Raw genomic sequence first — 21,279 nt, forward strand, 5'->3', positions numbered from 1 at the left:
ACACACACACACACACACACACACACACACACACACACACACACCCCGGCCCGAACCTCTCTCCACCCCCGCCCGGGGCAGGGCCGGTCCCCGAGCAAGGCCTCGCCTGGCCTCGCCCCCGGCGCGCGGCTCCGAGGTCGGGGCCTCACCGCGCAGATCCAGCTCCCGGTCCCGCACGGCGTTGGTGTACTGAGCCGCCTGCTCGATCAGCTCCGCCGTGAGCTTCACCATCCTGCCGCGCGCCTCACCCGCCGCTGCCGAGTCCCGCGCGGCCTAGAGCGCCGCGCTGCGCAGGACAAACCCCGTGCGGGCCGAGCGCCGAGACCCCGAGCCGGCAGGCACGGGCCGAGCGCCGAGCCTACGAGCGCCCGCGTCTGCGCCCCGCCTGCCATCGCCATAGCAACGGAGGCAGCTCCCCCCTCCCCCTTCCCTTGAACTCTGTCCCTCAAGCTGTGAAATCTGCGTACACTGAGGTGCCCCGACGGGCCCGCTGCAGGCGCCATTCGGTGAGACCCTCCGGCCGGCGCCTTTTGGCCTTGAAACTGGGGGACGTTAGGAGACGAGGTAAAGCCTCGAGTGTTCCAAACGGAAGCCCCCCCAGCCCCCCTTGACACGTGGTCTCGCCTGGGATCCCAGTCTCTGGCTGGCGCTGCCTGGGTGAAAGGGGGAGATGGCAGGGGGAAGTAGGGGGACCAGATGTCCCCACTTTATAGGGACAGTCCCGATGTTTGGGTCTTTTTCTTATATAGGCTCCTATTCCCCCCCACCCCCGGCCTTCCCGGTGTTTCACACTGGCTGGCTGGTCACCCCCTCGTTGGACGCCTGGAGTTTTCTGTGGCAAAAATAATATTTGTCTCTTGTCGAACGGACTCGTCACGGAGCCCCACACGGTGGTGCCCTAGCATTAGACATCAGGCGAGGAGCGAGGCGCGTTGCCAGACTAGGGGGGTGACCCAGGACTAGGATAGTCGGGCTGTCTGCCAGTGAGGATCAGGTAGGGTGACCAGACAGCAAGTGTGAAAAATCGGGACTGTCCCTATAAAATCGGGACATCTGGTCACCCTAGGATCAGGGTGCATCGTGAGACCATAGAGTGCTGCGCTGCTTAACACCTTGTTCTACCCCACTTTTGAAAGTAATGAAGGGTGAGAGAACTTCCTCTGTACAAATGCCTGGCGGCATCCTGGCTAGAACGGCAGTTTCCTTTGGATACAGCTGGATCTGAACAGATGCCACACCTTTCCCCCAGCGTGAACGTACATGAACCATCAGTTCAGCAACTGCCCCCGCCACCTCCAATTACAAGTGCGGATGCTTGCTCTTGCTTAGTTCAAACACAGCACCGGAAGTTGGTGTTGAACAACATCAGTCCCCATAAACACCTTCCTGCTCAGGTATTTGCTAAGGTTACGTTGGCCTTTCTACCACCAGCTGCTGTCTCCAGGCCTTGAAAGCTAAGCTGGAAACATGCTGCCGGCAGCATTGGGACATTCTCCCTTTGTGTCCAAGCTACGATGCACTTTTTAACAGTCACCCCTTTGTTAAAGGCACCCACCCGTTTACTCATTTCCTTCCACTTTATGTGGGGAACTCACCAACATTCACTTTTTAAAATGAAAGTTGACATGTGATTAGCTCATTGGCTGTTCGTCGGGTTTCAAGGTTCTGGAAACATTTAACTAAGTTGTAAATGGGGCCACACAGCTTTGGTGCAGCAAGACTTGATGGGGCAGGTTCTCTGCTGGGCACAGCAGGGACGTGGGTCCAGTCTGGGAGCTGGATCAGCTCCCTCATTTGCTGCCTGGCCCTGCACTCAGGGTAGAGTTGGGGGGCTACTCTAACAAACTGGTGGCTCCCAAGGAACAATCTGCCAAATGGGAATTGCAGAGAGCATCACACTCTAGCCACTGTCCCTCTCTAGCCCCTCCTTGTTATACCCCATGCTTTAGGGGATGCAAGGAGAGAGGCAGAGGAGCTGGCTTAGCGTTTGTGATCATTCTCCACTCCCTTTCTGCCACTTGGTCAAAACGAGTATACGATATAGCAAAAGGAACTAGAAATAGACAGTGAATTATGCAGTAAATGTGAACACATCTAAATTTATACACAAAGTGGAACATTTTTGAGGGGGTATCTTCCCATTTGTGAGTGCAAATTTTAATTTCTTTCTTCAGTTTATAAAGCATAGCTCTAGGCACCCAACCATCCATTGCCCCAGACTCCTGGCCGCTAATTAAAAATGACAAAACAAACATAATGAACAAAGGGCTGTCCATAAATTTAACCCCCCAGACGGCCCCCTCTTCAACAGCTGTAGAGCAAATAGGAAAAAGACGGGCCTTGCAGTAGGCCCAAAAGGTTAACAAATCTGGATCCTGGTGGCCCGCAGTGGGGTGGATTCCAAAGCCCAGGTCCCCTCACAGAGAACACCCCACTCAGCTTCATCATGTTTATAGATTCATAGGGTGAAATCCTTGCTTCATTGAGGTCAATGGCAAAACTCCATTGATTTTTAAGGCCAGAAGGGGCCCCTTGTGATTGTCTTGTCTGACCTTCTGCATAACGCAAGCCATTGAATTTCACCAAGGGAAAATAAACGGAGGGAGATCCAGTTCGAACACCTCTGCTAATCTCACCTGTGGCAGTAAGTCATGGGGAGAGAAGTAATTGCACAAGTAAATGACCATTTTAGGGCCTGCTAAGTTAAAACCACCACCTTGAATTCCACATGGAAACACCTACACAATTTGCACCCACAGTTGAACTGCAGGCACAACTCTGAACACTTGTGCCCTTTCCTACCTGACAAAAGTTGCAAATACTCAAGCTTTGCACCTGCAAACAAAGAAGCCAGGCCTTCGCCATGTCAAAAATTGGATCTACACCACCACAGTAAAGCCGTACTGAGCCTGGGAGTCCATTTGAACTGTCCCACCAACACAATGATATATCATATGTCCCATCCTCTGGAGTTAGATTGTTACAGCAAGGCATGTTGGTTTCGTACTCTGGCTGCAGTGATAGGATAATGCTTTTACTTTCATTTAGTTCAAAGCCTGCAGCCACATCGCCTTGTGCTGCAATTCCAACAGAGCTCACCAAATAAGCAGGGCTGTCCGGGTTAGTGCCTGGATGGGGAACTGAAGAACAGCCAGGTGCTGCAGGAAGTAGTGGTGGGCATTTGTTTCTCTTGGAATCAGTACTGAAACGATGCCCCAGCCTGGCCTTAGAGGGCACCATACTGCTGGAGCGTAGATCTTTCAGCGTAAAAGCAAGGTCCTGAGCACCAGGGCTCATTAAAAATTGCCTAGAACTTTTCTTAGGTGGAGGGGTCTTCACCTCTAGGTCCTGGCCAAATTCCAACTTGGGTAACTCTGTTCTGCCTACCTAAATGTGATAAGATGTTCTTCACTTTCTGCCATGACAATCCCGTCCCGTTGCTGTGTGTTGCTAGCTGCCATGCTATGTGTGGTTTGTATGCAGGTTTGCAAAGCCGTTTGGGAGCCTTCAGGATGAAAAGTGCAATGCGCAAATCATCATTAGTAAGTACCTTGGATTTTTGCGTGATCTGAGCTTCCTCTGGAGGTACAAGCCATTGGTAATAGTTAATGAGAATGGGTGTGTGCTCCTCTGCAGAGAAATGCATCTCCAGTAGTAAGTACATAGTTAACTCCCCAGCAAACAATCTCGGACAACTGACTTTTGACCCTGATCCATCCAGCTTCTGTGTCCAACAAAATAAAAAAGACTTCACAGAAACATCACAGACTTGATCTAACTCTGGCCTGAATGACAAGATAAATCCATTTACTTTGGCATCTTGGAAAGAGTACAGACTCACTCATCAGTAGATGTAAACAATTTATTAATTTTATGGTCATTTCATAGAAGCTTTGCCTTTACGTGCTTGTTGCTCCATTCAGTTTTATGAACAATGACATTTGGCCATCCCCTGTTCACCTGGCTGAGGTTTTATTGGACAGGCCCAGACAGGGTGAAAATAATTTGAATTTAAAAAAAAAACGGATTCTTCCTGCTTCATAAAGAACTGATAAAGCTTTTACTGTGAATTTCGCTGGCAGAAGGTTGAACTTGTTAAAACTATTAACAATGAAAATCAGAACATGCAACATAAGAAGTATCGTCTACATATGTCTTATGAAAAGAATATCTTTATAAAGTCTGGCAACAGAGGTCCCGGAGAAGGGGAAACACATGAATAAGACACATAAAAGATTCCCCACTTCCCATAAAAATAATAACAATAATAATTAATAATCTCTGGAGAAATACAGTATAAGTTATTACAAAAAAATCTCAGGACAACATAGCCAAATAAACTTTAAACAATTATACAAACACCACATGACATTCTGTTTGGAGACAGAGTGAAGAGATTCTGATTTGTTTTAGAGAACTGAGCTGGATAGGGAAGGCGTTTCCTGACCGGATCATCGGCATTGGGATTTCTTAGAGAGAGGTGTTAAGTCCATCAAAGTGTTGTCATATAAAAGAGGCTTTGATGCAAAGTGCTGGAGGGTAAAAATATAGGAAAACCATCTCATTTAGCTAGGAGAGGAAGAACCTAACAGGTTTCAATTATTAGAACGGAGTTCATCAACCACTTAATCACTATTTCAGAAGAGAAATGGATTCAGTAAATAAGACTCCTGAACCATGTGGATGGACCCTTATGTCTGGCCAGCCTCCCACTGAATCAGTGTGGCTCTGTGCGGGGACATGGATCCACTTGCATGCAACAGCTGGCAGGTTGAGGGCCCCAACAGACACTATGGGCTAAATTCCAAAAGCACTAGCAGGGGCACTGGATTGTCCCTCTTACACCAACTCTGAATATGATTCTCAAGTCTCCAGTTATTGTCAAATTTATGGCCAGACAGAAACAGTTAACAACAGAAGCCAACGAGTAACCTGAATACTTTGCTTTAGAGCTTTCATCGAGCGGATTATTTAGTTCAGATTACACAGTTCATCATTTAACATATGTAAAGAACAGAAAAATACCGTACTACTCTTTTTTTGTAACGTGGATTTTTATCAGTCATGAGCTAACATAGAAGAACAGAAAGTGTTTAACCATTAATAGCTTCTTCTTCTCAGAGACACAGAAATCCGTGGTGCTTTCGAGTCCTGATCTCCTGCTATGCCCTTGGAATGGTTGAATCAGAAGGATTTTGACTAAGAAACAAGGTGAGGTGTCTAGATCACACATCAGTCCCCATCCATGAGAAGCATTTGAGAGTATTAATATTGCCATTTGTTTTGTATCTTTGAGGCCTTAATTACCAAGAATAAGATCCTACCTAGATTTAATGCTATTCATTATGTTGCTATAGAAACAAATTGACAGAGATATTAAAGCTATCAAACTGATGTTAGGCAGCACCATGTAAACTCTCCCAAAGTTGAAAAAATAAACTTTTGTCCTAAAGGTTTGGCAAACTGGACTTGCAGGGTGATGGAATTCCTGGATGCAGATAATGGACTTTATCCAGCCATGAGACATGTCTGACAGCACAACTGTATGAATAGCTTCATTTCACAGAGCTTTTTTGATTTCACAATCTCACAGAGGGTCTTGAAAGCTGAGGGGCTGCGTTCAGGAATAGGAGAATCTGAGAAAACAGATTAACATTTTAAATAAACAACCCCTCACAGGTAACAGGCAATGCAATTTGTTCCAGTGCTTGAGGAGAGAGAATTGAAAAGAAGTCACTTTTTAGGGGTATCGCCACCTGTTTGTAATAAAGGAATGGAGACACTTTGCGATGAGTGGGAGAATTAGTCCGAGGATGAAATATAATGAAATGCAAACACGTGTGTGTACTTGAGCAATAAGCAAATGCTTATCAGCCTTGCTGGGTAACCTGTGTTTCTATAGCAATCATTGTGTAGATGGGAGAAATCATAGTGCTGTTTCAGGTCAGGAATTCTGTAACTTGATTTAATTCGAGTAGGTCAATTATACGTTCCATAAATATGAAATCACCGCATCCAACATTCTCCCTGTTTTTGTTGTGAGGAAAGAATGAAGAATCAGGAGCATTTTGTTGACTACAGCCAGGGGCTTCTTGGGAATGTAGATAATTGGGAAAAGTGCAGCTGAAGGATTTTTCCTTATGTCCCTATACATGTCTTTCATCTATTCTCTGGTTTGATTCCAAGACCAGTTCCACTTGAATTCTAGGAAGCTTTTTATTATTATTATCTGACGGCATCCTAGGCACCCTGCAGACCTATAGAAAGGGGAGGGTCCAGATGCTCTAAGATATTTAGATGCCTAACTTCCATGAAATCAATGGAGTCTAAATGCGACTGAGGATTTGGGCCCAGGTCCCTGTACAGAGAGTACTCAATCTATAGGCTCAATCTTCGACTGCACCAGGGTGCGTGGAGACCAGGGGAGGCAAACGTATCTCTAAGCTGCCTTTCAGCCTTCCTGTCTCCTTGGGCCAGTGTAAGTTAGTGCAACCACAGGGATGCTCTAACTAATGCCAGCTGGAATAGTCCCCATGGGCCGCTCAATGGCTCTGAATAACCAGAGCACAGCATGCGCTGGCCATGCCCTGACAGCAGCATTTACAGAGATGGGGGAGGGTGATGTAGAGCTGAATCCAATTACTTTATACCATTGGGGAACCCCCGATGACAGGGGAATCCCCAGCTACCCCTTTAGGGCAGCTTTAAGACACATCTGTGCTACTGGGGTATCAGCCTGGCGTCTTTATTCCATGTTTACCCTCTCGTTACGTACCATCCATGCAGGTTACATTTGTGATGCATGAGCCGATGCGCAGATTGAAACCTTCCTTACACTTGACGCAGTTATCCCTGGAGCCTTCACAAGCTGAGCAGCTGTCGTCACATCTGACAAAGAGACAAGCGCACAAATATTTTCTCTCAGCACCACAACCATTTGTGTGTCGAGACCCGACAGACCATAGGGCAAATTCAGCCTCAGGGCACTGAAGAGAATGGATTTGAACCCACTTACATCTAGACTGAACCAGCCCCTTTCTTTTTGGAAAACTTGAACCATGAGGGGCTGAACTTCTTACTGGGCTGGTGATAGGACACGGGAGTCTTTCGCCTCCATTTCACATTTGTTTCTGGTCAGTAGTGATTAATAAGTTGCCATACTCGGATGGCCTTGGGGAACTGTGATGGGGGGGGGAGGAGGAGAGGGGAAGAGGTCCCAGCTATTTCCCTCCTCCTTCACCTTCTTAACAAAAAGATTAAAACAAAGCTATTTTTAATACTCACAGACAAAAAACATTATGCTGGAGAACACACATCGGGAATTTAAGGGTTAAAAACCACACAGGAATGTTGTAATTTACATCCAGAGGTAAAACTTAAAAGAAACCCAGCCATGTTAAAGTACAGCAATGCAGTTAATGCTCCTAAGCAAGCTTAACTCTGCCCTGTAGAGATGCCATGATCAGTAATGCTTGTTTCGGGGGACAATTGCCACATCCCCAGGGTTTCTAAATTAACGATATGTACGCTCCAGTTTCAGAGTTTTTTGTCTGGTAATAAATAAGTGCAACATCTCTTCACTGCATCACTTTTTTTACTCCGGTTTTGGAGGAAGAAAGGCAGCTTGGATCAACTACAGAGAGTTCAAGCGCTAAAGCGGAAGGTGACGATACAGAAAAAAAAGAAGCAAGGTCAGACATTTCTCCTGTCTAAAGGAGACACGATTTAGATGTGCTGATGAAACCTCCCAAAAGGATGAAACCTGCTGACTGGGTTTGATACTACCTGGCGAAATTAGAACATTTGGTTCTACTATTAAATAGTAACGTTTATTCCTTACATATAATTAGGTGAAATTCAATGAGAGTCTCCACTTAGGTCAAGAAACTACTGTTTGTGAATGGACTAGAATCTGGTTTCTTACAGCGCCTCTCCTACACAAGCCATCTCAGTGCTTTGCAAAGGAATGCGTTAAACACTGCTAGAGAACTGGTTGTGAAGGCAAATGGAGCAGTTAGTTTATGCTCAACATACCTTCAGGCACCAGCCCTTGTTTTCTGACTACCAGAGTTCCCCTTTTCAAAGAGCACTGTAGAAGTATTAATTTTCACCCCAGCCATAAGGGTTTAACATCTGCCTTGAAGGAGAGCGCAGCAACCCACATCAGGGTCAGTGGTGCCTATTTGCCCAAAGCTTGGTGTGTGTTTAGAACCCAGGGCCTCCTGGTCCTGAGGCAGGACTTACTATGCTCATTTGTTATTTGTATTATTGTATCCCCTGGGAGCCCTAGTCATTGACCAGGACCCCATTGTGCTAGGCGCTGTACAAATAGAACAATCAGACGGTCCCCAAGGAGTTGACTATCTAAGAATGCTCCACGCTGACACTTTTCACTAGTCACCCACATGAAAAATCAGCTCCGGTGAAGAATTTCCGAAAGCTCAGGGCTTGTTTGACTATTTTAGTCGGTCTAGTAAACAGCATCAACCAGCCAGTTGTTTTGAGGATTTTTATCTTCGTTCCCTGTGACACACGCTATCAGCAGCCCCACTCCGATTGCCGATGTATCCAGTCAGCTATTAAGAATGGCTCCCTGTGCATTTCATCACACTAACTTCAAAGGGAAAGGTCTCAAGAGGATACTGTACCTTGTGCAGACTTTATAAGGTAGACCTGGCACCGCCTCAGGGTAAAACCCCTGGCTGCAAGCAGGGACACAGCGCCACTCGTGCAGGTGGAAATCTTTGGCACATTGTATGCATGCCTCTTTGCCTGGCCCTAGGGAGAACAAGGGAGACATGAAATATTATAGTTGGCTACAAAGACAATTACCACATTGTGTTACGATGACTGTGTCGGACGGGAGCCAGGGACACTCGGGACTAGGATACATACAGCAGTCTGCTCCGTTCCAGAAGGCTGCGGCAGAATAAACAAGCTGCCTGAGATTCTAAATGGTTCAGCTGGACTCTAAATGGTTCCTCAGCTCATGCCCACATCCCAGGCCCAGCAAAGACCCAGCTAACCCAACAGCCTGGCTAGAAAGGACCTTCAAGAGATGCCGACAGGCCTGGATGTGCAGCTAAGTGTAGCCTGACATTTTTTAGGAGCACGCACACTGGCCAAGCCCTCAAGTGCCCACAGCCTCCGATCTCCACTGACTTTCTGACAGTGTTTTTGACCCTGCTGTTAGATACCCCAGGCAAAGACACCAAGACAAAGTACCAGCCCAGCGTTGTCCCCTACATGGCCAGACCTTCGTGCACATGGTTAACTTTCAGTTGGGAAGGTTCAGAGCCAGGAGAAGATGGCAGGAAAGACAAGCAGGAAAATCTGTAAGTAGGGAAGGTCACAGGGTTTGCTGTAACAGCGCAGCCCACCAATCTCTCCCTCTCTTCCTGCACAAGCATCCTCCTCCGGCTGAAGCCAGTTCCTGACGCTTTGAGGAAAGGAAAATCAACATTCCACAACACACCTAAACAAATGCTGTGTCCAGGAGGCAGCAAGGGGCACCACCTCACCCTACTCCTCACAACCTCTTCGGGTTATGTCTAGGCTGCATTGTAAATCCGGGTCTATGGGACCTGGGCTTATGGAGTTGGTGTTTCCAAGCCCGCACTTTAGCATCCACACTGCATCATAAACCTGGGTTTATGACTGCTGGACCTGGTGGCCTTTCGAACGACCAGCCACTAAGCACAAGCGCAGCTAGATCCAACCCACCTCCCCCAGGCAACAGAAGCAGGGACGTCCCTAGCTATTCTGGGGCCCTACACAGCCCACCCGCGGGGGGGGGGGGGGCAGGGTTGGCTTGGGGAACAGGGAGGGAACAACGCCCCAGCACCCACCGGTGGCGCGGCTGGGGCCGGGCCGCTGCACTTCCCGCCACTGGTGAGTGCAGACCCGGCCCAGCTTTAGTCCTCAGGAGAGTGGGGGCGGAGGCCATGGGGAAGAGGTGGAGCAGGGGCTGGAGCAGCACACAGCTGCGCAGGGCACCAGGGTGCCCCAAATTTTCTGGTGCCCTACGCAGCTGCGTACTTTGCATATGGGTAAGGACGGCCCTGGGCAGAAGCCATGCGGCACTTGCACCACTGGGAACAGAGCCCTGCTGGCCCCAGGGAAGAGAGGCTTCCTATCGACTGTAGGATGGACCCAACTGGGCAGGGAGCAGCCAACTGGGAGGCGGGGATGGGCTCGAAACCCAGAAGTGGCCCACATGCATGACCGGTGTCTGCTGCTACACTGTTGCCGACCTCAGCCATTTCTTCTGACCTGGCAAAAATGTGGGCCGGGCTGTTTGAAGCAAATGGCCATTCAGCGATGTTAGGGCTACTTTGCACGTGCGCTCGCTCGGCGAACACTCGAGCTTTGAGGTCGCAGTGTTGCTCTGCCGACTCCCCTTCCGAGCTCCAGCCCTGCATCTCACTGCTACTTGCAGTGCTGGGGGCGGGGGGAAGGGCGGGGGGGCAGCTTCCCCACAGCGTCTCTCCCTTCATATCTCTGCTCCATCCTTCCCCACTGCTGAGAGGCTCTGTCTCCTGCTACCTTCCCCTCCCATGTAGACACTCCACCCTCTCCCTTTTCCAGTGACAGCCCCGTGTACAGCATTGGTCCTTCCTGCAGCAGCCTCACTCTGCTAGGCTGGCCTGGCTTATAGAAGGGTGGCAAAAAATTCCTTCCAGATCCTTGCAGGTCAGCCAGTGCCTTGAAACGTGACTGTTGATTACCATGACTTTGGCCTCACCTCCTGCGCAACCACCAGTGTTCTGAGTGTCTCTCTTTGAAAACAGTTACCAGACATGAGAGGGATGTAATTTGGCTGGTGAGCTAGCGGTAGAGGGTAAGTGACCAGAAGGCCAGCTGAGGTTGCCTGTGTGAGTAGAAGGGGTGCTAGGGAAAGCAATGAAAAGAGACATCCTTTGCTTCTCCACAGCACAGATACTGCAATGATTAAAACAACATTACTAAAGGCCTTCAATACATGGGGCAAAAGCAACTTCAGAAATGATTATGCGAACAAGGGAAACATATGAAAAGGCTAGAAAAAAAACGAATGTGGTGAATTGTATTTACACTGTCTGGAATAAGGATTAGAAAGGGTGTAATTTTCTTAAGGGACTAAAAATCAGTTCCCCATCGCACTTACCCAACACGATCAATGAATATTTTGGACTCTGTCTTAGGAAATTAACCATGTATGATAAATGACACTGCCCCATCCTTTGGCTGGGTTTTGATCCTGCATGAACATTTGTCTTGCAAGTTCATGAAAACGCTCCCAAGATGGTTTAGACCGTATTGGTAACAAGCCCCCAGGCCTTAGCACACTCTGCAGAGGCAGCAGAGACGAGCGCACGACACTGCCTTGGCTAGGCTGAGGAAGGGATGCGGTAGCCTAGGACTAGAACCCAGCTTCTTGTAACGCAGCTCTCCAGCAAAATCAGTCAGTATGGCGGCGGGGGCACTCCAATGGCAGAACAGAGTATCTGCCTTTCCTTCAGCTGAGTGCAGCCTCCACGAAGCACCCCCCTTCTGCAGCCAGATAGCAGGAGACCACGTCTCAAGTCTCTACTGTGTTCAAGCTTAGCTTTACACCGTCTTTACTGGAGATCAGAGCCTGAGTCCCCAGCGTAACTTAGAGCAGCCACAAGGGCTGCTGAACCTCACATTCTTCTGCAGTCACACTCTATGGGAGCAGTTTGGAATAGCGCACCCTCTCCTAACCCCTGCACATCTTTTCCCCAGCTGTGCTCCTACGCTGGGGACTGTGAGGTGGATGCAGAGGGCCATTTCAATGGTCCTCCCTCTTAAGATGGAAAAATTCCCATGTCACCGCTTCCTCTTGCTTTGCTGAGCAGAGCTGTTATATAGGGCCGCAGAGCAGAACTCAGGCCTGAGATTGCATCTCGATGGATGTTGGGGTATCCATTCCTTATATTCTGGTTACTCTGGGAAGGAGTGGAGCAGATCCTTTGATTTGCCATGCCCTGCAGGTAACCAGCCTAGCAGTAACCAAGTCTTGGATTGGTTGGCATTGCTTTGTCACAGGCGTAGCCCCTCCTGCACGTGGAGATAATTCTTCAATAGGGGTAACCCTATCAAACACCCTGAAAAGGACTGTTAAAGACTCGGGGCCGCAATCCCCGTGGAAAAGCAGCATGGTGGGACGCTTTCCCTTTGCTGTGCTGGGCTTTGCACAGTGAGCGAAACGCCCTGAGCCCACACAGCCGTTTCTTTTCCTTCCACAAGCTGCTGGGTTAATTTTTGCACTGATCCAGCGACTCTGCTTCAAAGCACACCTTATGCTCTAAAGGAGCAATAAGGCCTCGAGGCCAGGCACAGGTGCTGTTGCATTGCAGAGCAGCGAGCTCACGGCTTAGGCACAGAGGGCTGGGTTTAAGGCTGTTTGGAGGAACGGCCCGGGACCCCGTGCAGATGAAGAACGTACCGACACATGTCTGGCAGCTCGCGTGGCACCTCTCGCATTTCCGGGTCTCTTTGCTGAAATACATGCCTGGCTGGCATTCCGGGAGACAGCCTGCTCCTAACGGGCTGTTGGAAAAGCAGAGGAGAAAGTTTTACCAAAACACACAAATACTCCCCCAATCCCTAGTGATTTCGCCATCAAGAGGTTTAATACAAGCCTCCTTGTAACGACTGGGCAGCCTGAGACAGCTTCGTACCACCTTCCCCAAAGCAAAGTGAACCCAGCAGACCCAGTCTCCATAGGATCTGCTCTGGGTAAGGGAATCCTTATGTGGCACAGAGCCATTGTAGTTGCTTCAACACCAGCCCCTCCCTGCTCTGATGCAGGGAGCATGACCAGTGTTTTCCTGCACCCCTATCTGTAATAGGCCCTCCTGGGGCAGCCTTCAGGCTACTTATGCCAAAAGATTGGCTTGCTGTAGCGTGGCCAGGATCAGAGGAGCACAACTGTGGCTTATAGCTTAAAGGCCCCCCCCCCCCCCCCCCCCTTGTACACCTCAACTTGCATTCCATGACTGCAGCCAAGGACTGGGCCCAGGAAGCCAGATTTTCTGCGCTGGCCAAGATCTGCTCGGCGCAGCAGAGAAGAGGGGTTGGTTTTCTGGTTCTATGTCTGGCCCCAGAGGCTGCTCTAAGCTACGCCAGCTGGCCCAAGGGACTGTCAGTCAAGTCTGGTTCACTGATACCAAGCTCAGGCCCTGGTCACATCTTGGTGGGGGCTGCCACAGGGATCCAATTGCTGGATTGGAGCGTTAATAATTGATTTACGGTCCTTTCCAGGACATCACCCTAAACACACAAGAAGAAAGTGAAGATTATTTTAATCTGCACTTCCCTGGCCCCCTCTGCCTGCCCCCAAATATTGTGTTATTGGGGGCAGCGTGGTTTAGCAGATAGCCCAATAGACTGAGGATCGGAAAGGGTTTCTAGCCCAGCTTGGCCACTGACCCTGTCGCGTGACCCTGGGCAAATCACTTTAGCCCACCGAGCCTCTGCTTCCCTACCCTTTGTTTGTCTTGTCTGTTTAGAGTGTACGCTCTTTCAGGGCAGAGCCTGCCTCTCGCTATGTGTTTGTGTACAGGGCCTAGCACAACGGGGCACTGATCTCGGTGTGCTACTGTAATACACAAATGCCCAAAACAATACTGCCGTTTAAAAACACGTGCAATACAAAAGCACAGCACCACTACCCGCTGCCTTCTCTCCCAGCTGGGCAGAAGGCATCTGGAACTGAGCCAGCACTTCAGAAGACATTCAAGTCCTTCTAGGGACCCACCCTCAAAAAAACCTGTTCCAGGATCTTTAATGAAATGTTCAAGAGCAAAGGGCGGTTTAAAAACAAAATGGGCAGCCGGCCCAACTCTTCCAAAGGCCTGTAACGCAGAACGTTGTTAGACCTTTGCAAGACAGAGAGATCATATCAAGGGTTTCTCTCTTGTAGAGGGTGTTTCTTCTTTACTACCAGGATGCCTGGCTTTGGAGGAATTAAGCTGTTTGTTTTTTATTCACTGATTAGTGACTCATGCCGAGACTGCCGGCTCTTTGGGGCAGGGACTGGTTTTTGTTCGGTGTGAGTGCCATGGGGTCCAGGTCCATTCCTGGGGGTCCGGGGTGCTACAGTAATACAAATAAATCATCGTTATTTTCTCAGTACTGTTTGATTCTGAAGACTAGCAGGAATTCCTTTGGAGTCGTGCAGCCTAAATCCCGAGGCCACATGGGGACTCCCGGCCCCTCACTGTGCTCCAATCCAGCAATTGGATCCCTGTGGCAGCCCCCACTGTGCTGTCCTAGGGCGCTGGCTGCTCACTCATGTGAGTATGGGGATCACAATTGGGCCTCGAACTTTGCAATGTATCCTCCAAGGATAAGGTGCCACAAGCCTTGCAGTTGCTCTCAGCTGAGCAGAGCAGGGTCCTACCTACAGGAAGGATGGATTGGATGGTGTTGCAGCATCCACAGTTACTGCAGCTAGCACGGATTAAATCGAAACTTTATTACACTAGTATTTGGTGGCCATTATATGGACCGCAAAGGTACTGTGTTTTGAAACAGCACGTGTGCAAATGATCTGGGTTCGGATCCTGCCAGCCACGTTCACAATACGTAGAAGACCAGCCCTTACTCTGTGATTACTCCTGTTGGAACCAACAGGGCTGCGTGTGCAGTATGGTGTTACTGCATGGGAATAAGGGTGGGAGAATCTGGGACTTAGCTTTTAGTGTGTCCAGTGTATAAAGTGTGTTTTTAATCAGAGATGGGCCCAAGCCCAGAAATTCAAGCCCAGACCCAAAATCCAAGGAGTTCTGATCCAGACTGGGCTCATCTGAAGTTTAACACAAAGCCCTCCGAACAAAAGGCTTTGCCGCACTCGCAAACCAGATGTGATTGACAGCTCAGCCGTGCTCTGAAAAACCGTAAGCCCCCTCATGGACCGTTCTCTAGGTTTCAGAAATGAGCAGAAACAGAAAGTTCTTATTGGAGACGCTTCTGTTGGGCCCTTAGTGCTTTAATGTGACAGAGAGGATTTGGATTCCCAGCTTAAAAGGGTATTGGACAATAAAAGATAGCTTTCTATGGCTTACACCTGACAACCGGTTCCCCTTTCCCTTTTCTGAGGGAATGTAGAACCTTTCGGCGCTAGTGATTTTTACTTCTGTGAAGCAGTGCTGTTAAAAAAGTCACTCCGGTCCAAGTACAGTCTGTTGACTGAATCAGACAGCTACACACGCGCCAGCAGAGGAGAACCAAATTCAGGACAGTGGTGACATGGGCTCAGCACTTCCAGTTTCAAACACTGAGACAAAACATCCCAGTTTCACACTTTTACTTTAATGGGGGAGAATTTTTAACCATGGGACTTGGGCTTCCAAAGACATTTCTGAAAATGAGCCCTCACCCTCAATCCCCAGTAGCACTGAACTCCCATCCAGCACAGCTGGGGTAAGAAGAGACAACAGTGGCTCTAAGCTGCCTTTCTACCTCCTCTCACTGTAGGGCTGGGCCCAGTGCAAGTTAGCCCCAAAGGAGCCATCTTGATTTAACAAGGGGGGGGGGGTGGAGTATGTGTTTTTCCAGGAGCTGAGACTCCGGCTTGCCATGCATAAGGAGCGATAGTTATGCCAGTATAACACCCCTCACCTCCCTGGGGACACTGACTCCAGTCTAAGTGTGACTTTTTCAGGTTAGTTTTATGTCACTTGGGAAGGGTTTAAGCTACCAAAATTAAACAAACAAACAAATCAATAAGTCAAGTCACTCATATAAGAGTGCCCACATGAGCTTTTGGTACCGGTGTAACTATATCTGTACAGCTAGACTGGTATAGCTATATTGGTATAACCGGTAAAACTTTCCTGTTTAAATAAGGCCTAAATAAGGGACCTCTGTGTTTGTAGTATGCATTTTAAATGCACCCAAAATAGATATTTATAGGATCAACCCAATAACTCCTGTCTCTAGGTAAACATCCCTTGTTTTGAAAAATCGGCTGCAGGGGACGTGCTGAACCGGGGAAGGTTCTGAAGGAGCTCCCTGAGGCTCATGTGGAAACCGTACGTTGTATAATATTCAATGTAAACATTTTTATTTGGTCTTCTTTCCTTTTAGATGTCCTCCCCACATCCCTACCCCCAGCCCAGCTTATAAACCAACCCAGCAAAGGGAATTTAAATCAGACAGCATTAAGGGAATGAGAAAGAGCCAGTGATAGCCAGAAATGAGGTGGGAGACACAGGAGCACCCTCAGCTCCTGGTGATGTCCATGCTGTCCATTGTCCCTGATCCAGACTTCAACCAGTGAACCTCAGCCTGTTCCTGGATCAGTACAGCAGTCATCAACGATAGTGCTCGGCAGTTGGCAGGGGTAGGCCCGTCTACAGACAACAGGCCTGGCTCCGACTCCCATGGACCTTAACAGGGGCTGGACTAGGTGTAACGCGAGCATGACAGATACCACCATGCCTGTTAGCAGACTGAGGCCAGGTCTACACAATAAAGTTTTCACGGCACAGCTCTGTCGGTTAGGGGTGTGGAAGCACCACCCCACTAGCCAACAAAACCCCCAGCAAAGTTATGCCCACAAAAACCGCAGCGCAGACGCCGCTACGCTGACAGCAGAACGCTTCTGTCGACACAGCCAATGTCATCTGGGATGGCGGTGTTACTACGCTGACAGAAAAACTCCTTCTGTTGACATAAGCCACGTCTAACACTAGGGGACTCCACCAGTATATCTATATTGCAAAGCATCTTCAGAGTGTAGACAACGTCAAAGACACAAGTCAAAATGGTGGTCGGTGGTCAGCTAACAATCTGGGACTGATTCTCCTCTCACTTAGACTGACTCCACTGACTGCCATGGATTTACTCCCAGATTTACACCACTCTAAAGACCATCGATCGAAAGCCCATTTAATTAACGGGAGGCTTTAAATTGACTTCTGTGGGCTTTGGATCAACCCTGAACGATGGGGAAATGAGACTTTTCTTTACCAGTGACAATAACAATAAAATAATACTACTACTACTTAGCAGTGCCATCTGAGGGCCACTCAGGGCTATCTATACGTGCAACATGGCACTTCTATACCACAGTGATGAGTGCTGTAGATAAATTGATGGAATGTACATAGTGCTTTTCAGCTACAGCAGTGTTTCCCAAACTTGGGACGCCACTTGTGTAGGGAAAGCCCCTGGCGGGCCGGGCCAGTTTGTTTACCTGCCGCGTCCGCAGGTCCAGCTGATCGTAGCTCCCACTGGCCACGGTTCGCTGCTCCAGGCCAATGGGAGCTGCAGGAAGTGGTGGCCAGTACGTCCCTTGGCCCGTGCCGCTTCCAGCAGCTCCCATTGGCCTGGAGCAGCGATCCGCGGCCAGTGGGAGCCACGATCAGCCAGACCTGCGGATGTGGCGGATAAACAAACCGGCCCGGCCCGCCAGGGGCTTTCCCTACACAAGCGACGACCCCAGTGTGGGAAACACTGAGCTACAGGATGAGTTATGTTATATAATGATTGCTCCCTCCTTTGAATTTCCTGGCTTTTGGCAATTTGGATCACTGTCGTAGTGTAATTGAAAAAGAAATATTTATTTTTTAAATTCCGCTTTTTGATTTATCAGAATGTGCAGATTTCATGTCAGTTTCTTTAGTTTAACATAGAGACAAACATTTTGAAAGTTAATTTTACCTGAATCCATCCTTGCATAGAATACGTTTATCTGGATCACTAGCACATGTTTTACAGCTTTGATGACATTCCAGACAGAGCTTTTGACCTTTTAGAAACAAAGAAAGTCAGCGTAAATAAAATCTGCCCAGAGAGATGCAAGCAGCAGTCTGGCCACAATGCACAAGAAAGATCTTACTAGTTGAAAAGTCCCACAGTTCAGCAGCTATTTGCAGGCAACAGCTTACAGAGGTAGAACAGCATTTTCGTCATACACGTGAACCCTTTCTATTAAAAGGACCTACAGATGGGTGGTGTTCAGACTACGTGGATAACTCAGAGGGACACATACACAGTAAATACTTATTTGATTAAGCCAACTCAGCTAGGAGTTTTATGATGTTTCTGATTCAATATATGCTGCTTCTCATGGATATCAAATTATCCCCATACATTTCAATAGTCCAGAAGCTGCACAAATTTGTGTGGATTCTTACACATGCTATGGGCGTGATCCAACTCTCATTAAAATCAATGGGAGCCTTTAATGGGAGTTGGATTGGGCTCTAGATTGTCCAAATCCTCACTCAGACAAAGCTCGCCTTGACTTCCATGGGGTGTTTTGTGCTGATGGGGCCTCATGGATACATTAAGTATAGACTGATGTCGATCCACCATGTGAGTAAAGTGAAGCAGCAGCATTCCTATTCCTGCCCACAGCTGGACTTACTAAAAATGTTCACAGTGCTGTCGATGGCTACTCATTACAGACACAATGGAACAAAAGGGAGTATTGGCAGGAAGGGCTGGGAGAGGAACGACATTCCAGCCGTTAGACTCACAAATGTGACCTTTAATATTAGGGGGGAAACAGCATTTACAATGGGATATTGGGAAATGTCACTTTGTTTTAAATTCCCCTCTTTTCTCTGTTCAATGGCTTGCATTGGTTACCTCTTTTCTTTCTCCACCCCCTCCATGGCAAGTGATCCAAAGCAAAACACCTTAGCGAGACAGGTGGAATAATAATAAATAATAATAATAATGCCTCCTGAACTGCAGCCATGGCAATTAATAGTTACATTTCTCTAGTTGGGATTTCCACCTTTGAAATAACGACTAAGGGTGGAATTTTCCAAAGATATCTAAGTGAGTTAGGCAATTAAGGGCTGGTCTACACTACAGAGTTAGGTCAACGCAAGGCAACTTATGTCAATCTAACGATGGAAGTGTCTACACTTAAATTTTGCTCCCATCAACATAACTGCCCCACTACACCAACTTAATAACTCCACCTCCACAAGAGTCAAGGTTGATGTAGTTAGAGCAACGCAGTGTCAGTGTAGACACGGTGTTGTTTATGTCGACTGTTACTGGTTTTCAGGAGCCTTCCCATGATGCCCCACACTGACAGTACAGTCGATACAAGCGCTCCTGGTAAGGACACGGGCTGCTGACACAAGGAGCAACACGCAGCCACGCACAAGCGATGTAATTACTGCGGCGGCTGTATGCCCACGTGTGTTAGAGGAACTTAATTTTGTAGCATAGACATGAGCTAACTCTCATTGACCTTCAATGGGAGTTAAGTGCTTAACTCATTTAACCTTCTACCCTAAGCCTGGAGCTGGGCGAATGCCTGAGTTCCAACCCAGACTCAGCCTCTGATTGGCTGTGTGGCCAGAACTGTTCATTAACAGTGCCTCAGGTTTTGGGGGCTGAATTCTGAGAGGTTGATTCGGCTGCTGAATCTGAGAGGTTCTCATTATCCACAGCTCCCTCTGCAGTCTACTGGAGTTGTTCAAATCAGATCATAAATGTCTTGAGTCAGGCCCCCCAAAATGAAAACATTAGTGGGCACATTTGACAGTTATGACTCTGACCTTGGCATCATAGTTTCTCCACCTGTGAAACAGGGATTATAATACTGTCCTACCTCCCAGGGGCGCTGTGAGGGTTAAGCTAGTTCATGCTTGTAAAGCATTGGGAGTTTTATCACCGTGTGCCTCATAATGAGGAGGATCAGTCCAATTTTTGAAGAGGCACTGTGCATTTTTTCTTGCACTGGCTCACGTTACTGTAGCATTCTGGTTGTCATCACTAGTAGCAGCGACAGTGCAACTTGGCTGCAGTAGAGGTCTGCCTATTAGATGGTGATCAAAGGCTTGTCACATGGAGGCTCCACCCTGACATTTTAGATTTCTGAAATTCTTCCATTCGTGTTCATTTGGGAAAAAACCCACCCCCCACATTCTCATGCTCCAGTCTATAAACGGTTCACATCCTTACTTTCATCGGCGTAAAACCCAGCTGGACAGAACACCACACATGCATTTGTTTCCTGGTGGTGATAGAAACCGCGTCGGCAAGATGTACACTGGTTTCGGCCCCTGCCTGTGCAGGTTTCGCACCCCTTCTGGCATCGTCGGCATCTCCTACTTGCGTTGTCTCCAAAATACCCCGAAGGGCATGAGCTCACACACACCCTGGAGAAGAATTAAACAAACCAGGCATATAATCAATGTCCGAGGGCTCACTTCCGCCAGATGCATCCAGTGAAGCCAACAAGAGTGGAGGGCGCTCAACGCCCAGGGCCGGCACTTCCACTAGGCGACCCTAGGCAGTCGCCTAGGGTGGCAGGATTTGGGGGGGCAGCATTTTGCCGTCCTCAGCGGAAATTCGGCGGCGGGGGTCCTTCCGCTCCGGGTCTTTGGCGGAAATTCAGCGGTGAAGTGCCCCGAAGACGCGGAGTGGAAGGACCCCTGCCGCCGAATGCTCAGAGGAGGAGCGCTGCCACCTAGTGCAGCAAAAACCCTGGCGCCGCTTCTGTCAACGCCTCACTGGATTGGCCACGATAAAGAGATTACCCTGTAAGGCAAAAAGGTACGGTGATAAATCCAGGGACTAGACAGTGAGCAAAGGGCTAAACTTTCTATTCTACATAGCTTCTTATGATGCCTTCATCACCATGGTATCTGAGTGTCTTCCAGGAGCGCATTAAGCCATGCGACTAATATTGGCCACCTGTAGTTCATCATTCTCAGCTCAGCTTCACTTTCCTCCTGCACAGGTGTTCAGGAGAAGGCTTAGAAATAAACCTTTTAGGAGACGCAGGTAGAAGAAAGCCTTTGGGGGAAGTATCTGGTACTACTGTCTCATTGTTTCCTTATTTTCTTCTGTCTGTATCCCTCTGTGGTCCCTTATCTTATACTTAGTGTGTCATGTCACTGGGGCATGGATCGTCTTTTCGTTCTTTGTACAGCACCTAGCATAATGGAGCCCTGATCTGTGACTGGGACTCCTAGGCAGGGCCGGCTCCAGGGTTTTTGCCGCCCCAAGCGGTGGGGAAAAAAAAAGCGATTGGCGGCAATTCGGCGGTAGCTCCACCGCACCGCTTTCTTCTTCAGTGGCAATTCGGCGGCAGGTCCTTCCCTCCGAGAGGGACCCAGGGACCCACCGCCGAATTGCTGCCAAAGAGCCCGATGTGCCGCCCCTTCCCCTTGGCCGCCCCAAACACCTGCTTGCTGAGCTGGTGCCTGGAGCCGGCCCTGCTCCTAGGTGTTAAGGCAATATAAATTATATTAGGACCAGGTTGAACCTCAGGTTAAAGGAGATTTTGTGGCTCCT

General features: G+C 48.6%; 2 protein-coding genes across 2 annotated transcripts in view; both read right to left on the minus strand.

Moving 5' to 3' along the window:
• The window catches only part of SNRPA1 (small nuclear ribonucleoprotein polypeptide A'), an 8,241-nt gene extending 7,942 nt beyond the window's left edge, over positions 1–299 (minus strand). The window contains exon 1 of the mRNA XM_034783496.1: positions 150–299. Coding sequence (XP_034639387.1) covers positions 150–231 — 82 coding nt within the window. The 5' untranslated portion in view covers positions 232–299. The remainder of the gene's footprint in view (positions 1–149) is intronic.
• Positions 300–3,848: 3,549 nt separating this feature from the next.
• The window catches only part of PCSK6 (proprotein convertase subtilisin/kexin type 6), a 106,295-nt gene continuing 88,864 nt past the window's right edge, over positions 3,849–21,279 (minus strand). Inside the window, exons 14-19 of the mRNA XM_034784903.1 lie at positions 19,942–20,138; positions 17,674–17,761; positions 12,449–12,552; positions 8,649–8,778; positions 6,776–6,888; positions 3,849–5,636 (exon numbers count right to left, since the gene is read on the minus strand). Coding sequence (XP_034640794.1) covers positions 5,509–5,636; positions 6,776–6,888; positions 8,649–8,778; positions 12,449–12,552; positions 17,674–17,761; positions 19,942–20,138 — 760 coding nt within the window. The 3' untranslated portion in view covers positions 3,849–5,508. The remainder of the gene's footprint in view (positions 5,637–6,775; positions 6,889–8,648; positions 8,779–12,448; positions 12,553–17,673; positions 17,762–19,941; positions 20,139–21,279) is intronic.

Source organism: Trachemys scripta, chromosome 10, assembly GCF_013100865.1.
Source record: "Trachemys scripta elegans isolate TJP31775 chromosome 10, CAS_Tse_1.0, whole genome shotgun sequence".
Taxonomy (NCBI): domain Eukaryota; kingdom Metazoa; phylum Chordata; order Testudines; family Emydidae; genus Trachemys; species Trachemys scripta.